At 37.5% G+C, this 12390-nt stretch overlaps 1 protein-coding gene across 1 annotated transcript; it reads right to left on the reverse strand.

The window, feature by feature from the left end:
- Positions 1–737: 737 nt before the first annotated feature.
- On the reverse strand, positions 738–10037 carry LOC118565237 (zinc finger protein 260-like). Its single transcript, XM_036145418.1, has 2 exons — positions 9735–10037; positions 738–5805 (listed from the first exon to the last, which is right to left on the reverse strand). The coding sequence occupies exons 1-2, from the start codon at positions 9901–9903 to the stop codon at positions 3917–3919; spliced, it is 2058 nt and encodes a 685-aa protein (XP_036001311.1). The 5' UTR covers positions 9904–10037; the 3' UTR covers positions 738–3916.
- Positions 10038–12390: the final 2353 nt, after the last annotated feature.

The following is a 12390-nucleotide window of genomic DNA, read 5'->3' on the forward strand; positions in this document are numbered from 1 at the left end:
CTCTACGCTTCTTCAGGAGGAATGAATGCTGCTTGTCAAGACTTTGATGCAATGAACTGGGTTCCCTTATATAGGACATTTTTTTGACCAATCTGTATAATCTGATTGAATTTAACTTTGGAAAGTGCCGTGAGATGACAGGTTTCATGAATTGGCGCTATATAAATAAAAGTGAACTGAATTCAACTTAAAATTTCAGCTTTAGGCCTATAGCGTGCAAGAACCTCAACACCGCTTTGTCTAATAATATTGAATTAGCCCAGTGAGAAAAAATTACTCAAAAGAAAGTTCTAAATCCGATGAGGATTTAAGCAAAACTCATCTTTCAGATGACTATTTAGGACAAACCATCAAAACATGTACCACACTTTCTGTTTGACCACAAATTTATAATCCAACAGGATGTTTAGCAATTATTTTTAAACAAGCAGCTAATCCACAACGCCAAAGTCTAAGTCTAGTTAATTTGATTTGATCCTGTCATGGTAAGAGAATTCTGCTGTTTTTAGTCATAGACTGGTAACTAAAATAGTGCCTCCCTCTGGTCTCCCCTTCCCACTCTCTGTGCCACTGCTGACCCATTAATGCCTTAACCGGCACAGCAAAGGAAGCTGATGATGCCAGTGGAGGCTCAGCAGGGTCAGGCATTACCTGGGAGGAGCTGGCTTCACTATCGGACATCATGTTGGCTCACAGGGGTCACCAAGGTGGAGTAGTAAGAAAGACTACACAGGAGCTAGGTTTGATCACCTCGTTTACTCGACTCCAACTGACGTAATGGTACACATAGTGATAATCAACACCAACAAAATAACATTTTTAAAAAATCAAAACAACCCATCTGGGTGTGAGTGAAGCTCCCTGGTGGTCTGCCATAATGTACAGATATACGGTATATACATGCATATATAAACATATACAGATCTATATAGATATATGAACACACACACGTATATATATAGATTAATACGGACAGACAGATAGATAAGATAGAAAAGATAGATAGGCTTAACTTGCCCCCATCCAGCCTAAGCATCGTCTGTTTATTTTAAATGCGTCATAAAACGGTCATTAAAGTTCTTGTCTGGGAGAATACCTGCCGCTTGAAATACCTAACACGCTAGCTGTTATTAGCTTAATGCACACCATGTTTTGCCCCTCCTTCGAGCCGCAAGACGCCATATGTGTACACACACACACACACACACAAAGACATCAGTTTAAATTAACAAAATGGAAATTAATTGTGTACAATGGACAGACTACACATTAGCAACTCAATTTATTATTCCGCACTGTATACATTTCAAACATTAAACAGATATGTTACATTGTCCTCTTCTACATATATAAACACAGAGGGACAAAGAGCTGCAGCTAATCCAAGACAAGAGGCACAGTCAGAAGACTCGTTCTTTATATCCATCAGGAATAGAATATATAATGCAACCCATTTAAGCAAGTCATTGGAGAAATGACATTGCCTTTCAAAGAAACACTATTCATAATTATTGAACAGATTTTTACACTTTATGTGAATGTGTATGGATTTGAAATACCTTTATGATTTCCACTTCTCCAAAACTGTAAGCAAAACATACAAATAAATGTTTAATTATCAAGTCTCCCATTTAAAGTTGGGGTTTATCCATCACAAAAATTTGAAGTCTATTAAAAAAAACTCAGCTGCAGCAGAAAAGAGAATAATAAGATGATTTTAATTTACAAACTCCTTTAAAGACAACAAAGCCAAAATTAGAACATCACTGCATAAACATCTGTTGGTATAGAACTTTACACATGAAAATCATCCATTAAAAGTTGAAAGGTTAGATTTTCTTCAGAAGTGCAGATTTTATGGTGAGTGTTTCTCAGTGGCTTCAACATAACCAAGATCATTAAATTGCTCCAAAACATTCTCCGTGTGTTTTTCACTTTGACAGAAATCTATAGAAAACTTCCACATTCAAATTAATCATGAACCAATTCATAAAGTCGTACATTTCAAATATTTGGGGTTAGTTTTGGGTTCAAACCTAAGATTTGATGCCCATATAAAAACATAATAAAAACTATCAGGACTAATTTCAATTGTTTTTGCCTAATACGATTCTATCAATACATGCTACTATACTATACTTTTATGCTATGATTTTATCCCATTTCATATACTGTATCACTGTCGGGCCCAGGCTAACCAGTCAGCAATGAAAAGTGTAGTCTCTCTTTATAAACAAGCTTTAAAAGTGTTGGACCAAAAGCTCATACGATGGCACTCCAGCAGAATTCAAGAAAAGCACAATTTATTAAGTTTTGAGAATTTTATGAAATATTCTTTCTTAAAATTAGGTTTTAAATATACTAATAACTTTGCTCCTGAAATTGTATGCAACGCAATACAAACATATAGCACCCAAAGTGTCACTACCAGAGGCACTTCCAGTGGTGACTGCAGACCAGCCAGATGTAGAACCACATTTGCACATAGCACATTCACAGTAAAAAGGGCCTCAGATCTGGAACACCATATCTGCCCAATTAAAAACCCTCAAAGACATAAAATAGTTCAGCAACAAAGTAAAACAATGGCTCAAATCTACTCAAACCTGTGAAAATTAGATCAACTTTTGTATATAGTCTGTATTGCAAGTTCTGTATGTTTTTTATGTTTGTATCTTATTGCTTGTATTTGTTTTGTCAGCAAATTAGCTGTTAACTAGATGACCACTGAACATGGCATCGGTTGCACTTTAAATTGTAACTATGTTTTTTTTTGTTCTGTCACTATCAAATAAACATATTAATAATAACAGTATTAACTAGGCCAGGCGCAGTTCTATCATGCTTGACTATTATAACTACTATTATTAAGGCATAGTACTGCTCTGCTTCTAACCGTGGAAGTCCTTATGTGTTAAAGGAGCTATAAGTAATACTGGCTCCTTGTGGCTCAAATCGGTACAACAGCTTTCCTATCACAACAATCTAATATGCCATTTTCCAACGGTGTGAGACCCTTCTGATTTTTTACTAACACAGGATAGGTCTATGATGTTGTATTCTGTTCTATTCCTACTTATATGCTTCTCTTACTGATTTTCTTCTCTCTTGTTTTCAGACTGCTGCTCTTTTGCCAAGATAAAATTCCAAATGATCCGCTCAGTTTGGGAATGTTGGGAAATCTTGTAAGATGGGCTGAGGAACCAGGAAGTAAACAGGGCTACCCGTCTGAACCGAAGTAGTTCCGGACCGTACCTCTTGGTTAGAAAGGAGAAAACGTGACTAATACATTGGTGATGGAGAGGACCGATTGTTTATAGGGAATGTTACTTCCATCCTAGGTGAGAAATGAGAATGATTTAGGTTGATTTTACAGTAAATATCTGACTTATAGCTCCTTTAAGTATTTGTATTTTTTACCTTACAGGTCTAACTTCCAATGTGCTCAGTTAAATTACTTTTTCCCAGCAACCTCCTCTCCCTCCACCAATTTATACACAAAAAAGGCGTCATCGTCCATCCATCTAATGTCTATATGAGCTAATCTGTGCAGTTCTGTAGAGGGCTGGTGCCTATCTCTAACAATGCTTGGGAGAGAGGAAGGGTACACCGTGGACAGATCCCCAGTCCATCACAGTGTAACTCTGTGTTACACAGAAAAAAAAGTATCCTGCACACACTAACACCTAAGGGCAATTTGGAGAGACGAATTAACCCAACATTTCATGTTTTTTGAGGATTGTGGGAAGAAGCTGGCGCACCCAGAGAGACCGCACACATGCACAGAGAGAACATGCAATCTTGAAGATGATCCCCAAGCCAGGGTCGAACCCAGAACATTCTTGTCGTAAGGCAACAGTGCTACACTACACACCGCTTTGAATTATCCTTTGAAGGGTAGTTAAAAAAAACTTAACTAGCACAAGATCGTCTTCTCACTTTTGTGAACTCTCATGTGAACATTTAGATGAGCTTTTTTACTGAAACGTTTGTCACAAATCTTGCAGGAGAAAGGCTTTTCACCTGTGTGCATTCTCATATGCACAGTTAATTGACCGTTTTTGCTGAAACGTTTGTCACAAATGTTGCAAGAAAAAGGCTTTTCACCTGTGTGAGTTCTCATGTGAAGAGTTAAATTAAAATTTTGACCGAAACGTTTGTCACAAATCTTGCATGAATAAGGTTTCTCACCTGTGTGAGTTCTCATGTGAACACTTAAATTCCGTTTTCCGCGGAAATGTTTTTCACAAAACACACAAGAGTAAGGTTTCTCACCTTTGTGAATATTTATATGTTCACTTAAACTAATCTTGTAATGGAAACTTTTCCCACACCATGTGCATGAATAAGGCCTTTCGTCTGTGTGAGTTTTCATGTGAGCTGTTAAATGACCATTTCGAATGTAAGTTTTTCCACAAATCGTGCACGAAAAAGGCCTCTCACCTGTGTGTATTCTCATGTGAACTTTAAGCAGATCTTTTTTACAATAACCCTTTCCACAAATCGCACAGGAGAAACGCTTCTCACCTGTGTGAATTGTCATGTGAATAGCTAAACCACCTTTTCGACTAAAACCTTTCCCACAAATCTTACAAGTGAAAGGCCTCACGCCAGTGTGCGTTTTCAAGTGATCAGTTAAAATTTCTTTTTCGCAGAAACCATCTCCACAAATGTTGCATGAGAAAGGCTTTTCACCTGTGTGACTTTTCATGTGAAGAGTTAAACGGCCGTTTCGACTAAACGTTTTTAAACAAACCTCACAAGTAAAACGCTTCTCCCCTGTGTGGGTTATCATGTGACAACGCAAAGCACCTCTTAAACGAAAACTTTTTCCACAAATCTTGCAGAAATAAGGCTTCTCACCTGTGTGAAGGCTCATGTGATCAGTTAATGTACCTTTTTGACCGAAAGCTTTTCCACATATCGTGCATGCGAAAGGCTTCTCACCTGTGTGAGTCCTGATGTGAGCAGTTAAATGGCTTTTCTGACTGGCAATCTTTCCACAAATCTTGCATGAATAAAGTCTCTCATCTGTGTGAATTTTCATGTGCTTAGTTAGTAAACTGTTTTCAGAAAAGTTTTTCTCACAAATTATACAAGAATACAAATCTCTATCCTGAGTTTTGTGGAGGCCATTTTGTTTTGTACCATCAGCATTGCCGTCATGCTGTCCAGATTTCCAGCAGCTCTCATTTCTCTTCAGCTGTTCATCTTCATTTGATCCTGAATAATTAGAACTGTTTCCTTCGTTATCCTGGTTCTGAGCATCAATAGAGTCCTGAGACATAAGTAGATTTCTGTTTAATTCTGTGTGATATTTGTCATGACTTGTAGGAGTCAACGTGAAGATATCAGTCTCCAACTTCACCACAACTTGCTCTTTATCCGGACTGTCCTGCTCTTCTTTTATCATCTGATGTTCCAGCTCTTCTTGCTCTTCTTTTATGTCATGATATGATAGCTCCTCCTGCTCTTCTTTTACCTCATGGCATGCTAGCTCATCCTGCTCTTTTTTTATTTCATGATATGATATCTCCTCCTGCTCTTCTTTTGTCTCATGATATATCTGCTCATGCTCTTCTTTTATCTTATGATATGATATCTCCTCCTGCTCTTCTTTTATCTCATGATATGATATCTCCTCCTGCTCTTCTTTTATCTCTTGATTTTCCAGTTTCTTCTCCCACTCTTCCTTTTTCATCAGTAGTTCTGCTTCCTCCATGTCCAAGTGGGAGAACCTTTCTGGGTCAAAGAGACGCTCTTGGACAAGAACCTCCTTCTTTACAACACGAGGCACTGATAAGTCTGGACATGGAAACAAAAACAAAAATAAAAGTTCTGTGTCAAAATACAATTTCAGAAAAGTTGACCTATAATCATTTTTAAAAAAACTGGAAAATGTAGTAATGTTTAAACTAAACTGAATTTATTGACTGTGCTAAACTGTGACAACCAATGGCCCAGACCAGGAAGTAGGGTTGTAGCTTGATACGCTTCTCTGCGACTTCTGAACCGTTAAGGCTGCATCATACTCCATGAGAAGCAAGAAATTTGTTCTCGCTCCCCCAGCAAATGATATTGTGAATGTGTAAGGTTTTTTTTCTTTAAGCTTATCTCAGAATTATTGTTCTGTTAAACAGCACACAGACCATTCCTCTAGTAGAGTGTAAAGAAGCTCACATGTTACTACCAAGGTCCTGCTAAAGCTGACTGCTTTAATTTTGGTCAACTTGACAATGAATATAATGGTTATTACTCGTTCTGGCTAAAATGTGTGTAAACAATTGTTGGACATAACAGCATTCAATGCTAGTCAAGGGTGTTTGTTAAAAGTTTTATGTGGTGTCTAGATGATTTCTCAAGATATAAACAACGGCCTGGAATCCCTTTATATATCCCTGTTTTGTCAGTTTTTGAGAAACTTTATGTTTTGCAGGTGTATGTAAGACTTTTTATGCGCCAATAAAAACTGCCGAAACCCAGGTGTATAAGTGATTTATCAAAACATAAATAACAGATAGATAGATAGATAGATAGATAGATAGATAGATAGATAGATAGATAGATAGATAGATAGATAGATAGATAGATAGATAGATAGATAGATAGATAGATAGATAGATAGATAGATAGATAGATAGATAGATAGATAGATAGATAGATAGATAGATAGATAGATAGATAGATAGATAGATAGATAGATAGATAGACAGACAGACTTAATGGATTCATTGAGATCTGTAAAATATAATTTCTCTGAGTGACATACACCAAGTAATCCTTGCCAAAGTTTGCACTGTGCACAGCACTACCTGTTATATTTATTTTCTTTTTCATCATTTATTGAGTTACATCCATCACAGTACAATTACTTTCAACAATTTTGTTGTTGTTTCGTTGTTCGATGCTGTAGCGCACATATTCCCTAGTTACTGAAGGAAAATAGGGAGTACCAATATGGCGGCTGGTGGCTTCACAGCGACGTGTACTACCAACGGCCAATCCAGTGAATAAAAAGAGATCAGTGGACCTAGAGCACCCCTTAAACAAGAGAGCTGGTACATGCAAGTGGCCTACAGGGGCACTAAACCTGGAACTTTCAGGTCTAGTCAGGTCAAAAGTTACTTTGTTGCTTTAAAGGTCATTTTCACAGGGTTGAACTAAAAAGGAACTTCATGACATTAGCTATGAGTTTTTATATATAGCCTGAATCCACACTGGATATATCAAATTTGACCAAAAACAAAGTTTTTAAAGGCATACATAGTGAACAAGGTGAATAAGTGATCCAGGCTGTGTGTGAATCAAATTCAGGGGATTATTTTAGTGCAGTTTCAAAGAAAAAAAGAGACTTGATGAAATACTATATTTAGATTATATTTATATCCCACTTTGTAATCCAGGGAAGATTCACCAGCAGCTATGCACATGTGCTAGTGTTGCGCCGATGCTATTTTTTGGCCCCGATACCGATACCCGATACCTGGCTGTGCAGTATTGGCCGATACCGATACCATCTGTTTGAAATTGATGTGTGTGTGTATATATGAAGAACTGCATACTACTTAGGGTAGTAGAACTTTTTATTGCCTACCTGGAATGGGTGACAATAATTGAATAAACTTTTGGCTCTCAAAGGCCAAAATAGTGCAACATTCGTGAAATTATAACATGTATAGTAGTAGTGCAACAGTAAGACAGTAAAATTGCATTAATAATTGAATAATCCCTTTTAAACCCTGGGTTTTGGCTCTCAAATGCCAAAATAGTGCAACTTTCATGAACTTATATAACATGTATAATACTAGTCGGGAGAGAGAAAGCTGCGTTCAAGTGACATACAAATATCAAAATGGTATCGATGGCCTATTTGTTGGTACTTGCTGATACCGATACCACCATTTTAGTGCTGGATCGGGGCCCCGGCCAATAATGATATCGGTATCAGTGCAACACTAACATGTGCAGTACATTTCTAATGCGAAAATGGAGTTTAGTGGGTATTCACTCCGTCTAACTGCATGCTTTCAAGGGAAGTCACTAGATTTGCCAAACACAGAGAAAAGTCACTACATTTTGTCGTTAGTTGCTTTTAAAAAATAAGTCACTAGAGGGTAAATATAGCGGCTAAGTCACTAATTTGGTTACACTGGACTGTCATCTCTAGTTTTACTTCCCTCCTGAAAGCTGCATATCGCACAGTAGCCACTAACCAGCTTCACAGCCAGACAGAAAGGAGCAGGCAGTGTTCCCAACAAAAGGTAAATATACACTGTTGCCTTGCAGCAAGAAGGTTCTGGGTTCAAGTCCAACCCTGGGTCTTTTCTGCATGGAGTGTGCATGTTCTCCCTGTGCATGCGTGGGTTCTCTCTGCATACTTTCTCCCACAGTCCAAAAACATGACTGTTAGGTTAATTGATCTCTCTAAAAATTGTCCTTAGGTGTGAGTGTGTGTGTGTGTGAATGGTTATTTGTCCTGTCTGTCTCTGTGTTGCCCTGCGATAGACTGGCGGCCTGTCCAGGGTGTACGCCGCCTCTCGCCCATTGAACACTAGAGATAGGCACCAGCAACCCCACGACCCCAGCAGGGATAATTGTATCAGAAATGTATGTTAGTTTTTGGCAGCCGATCAGTTTATGGCACAACACCTGTTCACCTGTTTTCACAATGCCTTATTTGGGACATATTGAAACTGGAAGTTTCCATCCCTGACTATCCATTTAACTTTCCTGAAATACTATGAAAAATCCGTTTGCACAAACATCACTTAGAGAAGAAGCTTACAGGGAAAATGCTGACTCGGGTCTTTGGATCTGCTCTTTATTTATTGTAGATGGTCCACTTTTCTACATGTAAAGCAGTTTCACCAACATTATGGCATCAGCCATCTTCCATGGTGTGATCTGGTGGAGCAGCAGCTTAACTGTAGCTGAGAGGAAATGTCTGGATAAGCTCATTAGGAGGGCCAGCTCTATCCTGGGATGCCCCCTGGACCCGGTGCAGTTGGTGGGAGACAAAATGACTATAAGAAAAATCACATCACTGATGGACAATGTCTCCCACCCCATGCATATAACTTATAATTTCTGCTGCTAACAACAGACTCAATAACTATTTAAGACATGCTAATGGTTGGATAGGTGCTGATCTGATCATGAATCCTTTAACAGTCTCTGAGAATCTGAAACACTGTACCTTACAGTCTTACCTGTACCTTAGCATCTGAGACTCAAATGCTAAAATACACGTACACACACGCCTTAGCTACCTCGAAATGCTGCTGTACCACCATGCAAATTATATATTGTTCTGTAATTAGGCTGGTGTTCTTTTTTCCACTGCTAATTTGAATGTTTCATCCTTTTTCGTTTTTCTTTTTTTTTTAAACCTGAGTATGCCATATAATGAATAAAAGTGCAATATTTACTCTGGCATTTAATCTAATCATCTGCTGCTTTATAACTAACTTTAGATTAGATTATCTTGTTCTTTCTCCACTACTATAAACTGTGTGTCACTCTGTTTCTTTGCCACTGAACTTCTCCATTGTGGGACAATAAAGGATTACTTATCTTATTAGGTTTGCGACCTGCCTTTATTTGTCTGTTTCACAACATACCCTGTTACGCAATTGGTCTCCATTGATTAAAAAAAAGCATTAGAAACTAACATTTAAAACTGTTTCAAACAGTTGTTTCATTATTACAACGTTAATACTGCAGGTGTTTCATACCTATTCGGTGTAAGATTATCTGGGGTGTCCGAATGAAATCCAGCTGTCTGCTCTGATCATCGATCTCTTCCTCGGTCTTGACGATGATTTCTTTAAACTCTGATAAAGCTTCTTCAGCAGGAGTCTCCTGCTCGCTGATCAACTCTCTCTGAGGCTGAACTGAAGACATGCTTCCCGTAAACTCTGATTTATTCAGCCCAAATGTTTGTCCCCAGGATGATCTGAGCAGAAAAGGCTAAAGCTGTTAGCAATCCCGTTTTTTATCCACCGCTTTGGTCTTCTTCTTCGCCGGACCATAGACATGTTAAAGCGTAGACCCCACGTCGACCTCCACCATCTATGGGCGCTGACGAGATTTGGGGCCGCCATCTTGAAGCAGTCACAAGTGTGATGTGTTTAGCAGGAGCAGTGAACTGTCAGCGCTTTTATTCAAGCAAAACTCACCGAATACTTAATGGATTTTCTATTTTTTTTGTTGCAAACCTTAAACATACAGCTATCACTTATGCATGTATAAAGATACATTGTGCACTGTATTTAAATAGCTTAAGTGAAGTTGAATGAAATATAATATTCTAATTTCTAAATAATTTTCAAACTTGCCACTCATATATGACCATATGTGTATGTATATATATATATATATATATATATATATATATATATATATATATATATATATATATATATATATATATATATATAGAGAGAGAGAGAGAGAGAGAGAGAGAGAGAGAGAGAGAGAGAGAGAGAGAGAGAGAGAGAGAGAGAGAGAGAGAGAGAGAGATATGAACAACAACAAATGAGGGATAAGTTAATAATTATGTCACCTCGGAAGGTAACTGACTGCACAATAATTTTTAAGAGTTTAATAGAAAAATGTTCCTATTTATACATAAAGTTTGACTTTTTTCGTTTGTATGCGAGTTTTTATGTCATTTCACATTAAATTACATAAAACAAGATTTAAAAAAAATGAAATTACACGCTAGAATGTAACACAATAGGTACAAAGCTAAGGGGTGGGATTTGAATACTTCTGTGCCTGCGCTTATTTGTGTATTAAAATAAAGCTTTGTAACATAAGCAAGAAATCTGCGTTTGTTTTTCTGTGCCAAACATTTCTTTGGTAGGAGTATTATAGACTAGCCTCCGCCAGGGAAGCTTCAGGCATTATAGCTTTAAACCCCATACAAGAACGCCCCCTAAACTGTTTAATTAACATGTCAATAGCAGTAAATGTTTAGTACCGATTTGATGAAAGATTATGATTGGTGTCCGGGTGAAATCCAGCAGTCTGCGCTCATCATCCATCTCTTCCTCGGATTTTAAGATGATTCATTCAGCAGTAGTTTGCTGCTCGTTCATAAAATCTCTCTAAAGCTGAACTGAACTGAAAGCATTCTTACAGCTAAAAATATTCGTCTCGCAGGGTCTCCAAAATAGAGCCAAACAGCTTTGTAAGGTACTTTGTCGCCACCTAATGGACTGGAGCGAGAACAGCAGACATACATTATGTATGTGTACATACATAAATTAAATTCAAAAAAAAGTGTCACATTCCGTACTACGACAGAGTATTAGGGCCAGGCTAGAGAAGATTTAAAAGAAAAAATACGAGAATAAAGTCATAACATTATGAGAATAATGTTGTCCCATAATGCAGTCGTAACATTATGAGAATAAAGTCATAATATTACGAGAATAATGTCACAACATTATGAGAATAGAGTCATAATATTACGAGAATAAAGTCATAACATTATGAGAATAATGTTGTCCCATAATACAGTCGTAACATTATGAGAATAAAGTCATAATATTACGAGAATAATGTCACAACATTATGAGAATAGAGTCATAATATTACGTGAATAAAGTCGTAATATTATGAGGATAAAGTCCTAATTTTACAAGAATAAAGTTATATTTTATGACAACTCTCACATGAAGCACTGTCTTCCCTAAAATCAGGGAATGTCAAGCGTCTTGTTGGCAAGATGCCATCGGTTTCACAAATACTAAGTACAAATACTAAGTAATTTAGCACACCAGCATCAAATTATTATCAGTATCAGAAACTTGGTACAATTGTGTAAACGACTGTTTTGAAGAAAAAAACAAACGGATCCAGAAGAAATTGCCTCTTTCGTGGAAGAAGAGCTGTCTGGTAGTGGTCAACTACAAGGCTATCAGTGGTTAGATCTGCGTGCCATTCAAAGAGGGTTTGTTGTTTCTCTGAATACAATGAGGATAATCATCAAGATTTTGGATCCAGAGGGAGTGGAACTCCAGCGAGTACTGAATAAATTTTCATTATATAACTAAGAATCAGATGTATTGAATCGGTGCTCCTTTAACAGGTCGTACAGCATTCTTTGAAAAATATAGAGAGATTCTGTTAGGCTCCAATGACCACACCATGCATGTTTTCCTAATATGAGAAGTGCCTTAAGATTTCTGACCCATGATGTTCTGTCTTCTTCTGTTGTACTATCTTCAAAGGAGGAAACAGGTCTCTCATCAAAGTGTCAAACTTCCATAATAAAGGAAAAGGTAACAATTTAACTTCCTCACCTCTGAAATGCGCATTCACATCAAAACAAAACATTTGACAAATGACCAAGCATACATGACAATAATCCTTACTGAACTC

The sequence above is a fragment of the Fundulus heteroclitus genome, chromosome 13 (assembly GCF_011125445.2).
Source record: "Fundulus heteroclitus isolate FHET01 chromosome 13, MU-UCD_Fhet_4.1, whole genome shotgun sequence".
In the NCBI taxonomy this organism is placed as follows: Eukaryota; Metazoa; Chordata; class Actinopteri; order Cyprinodontiformes; family Fundulidae; genus Fundulus; species Fundulus heteroclitus.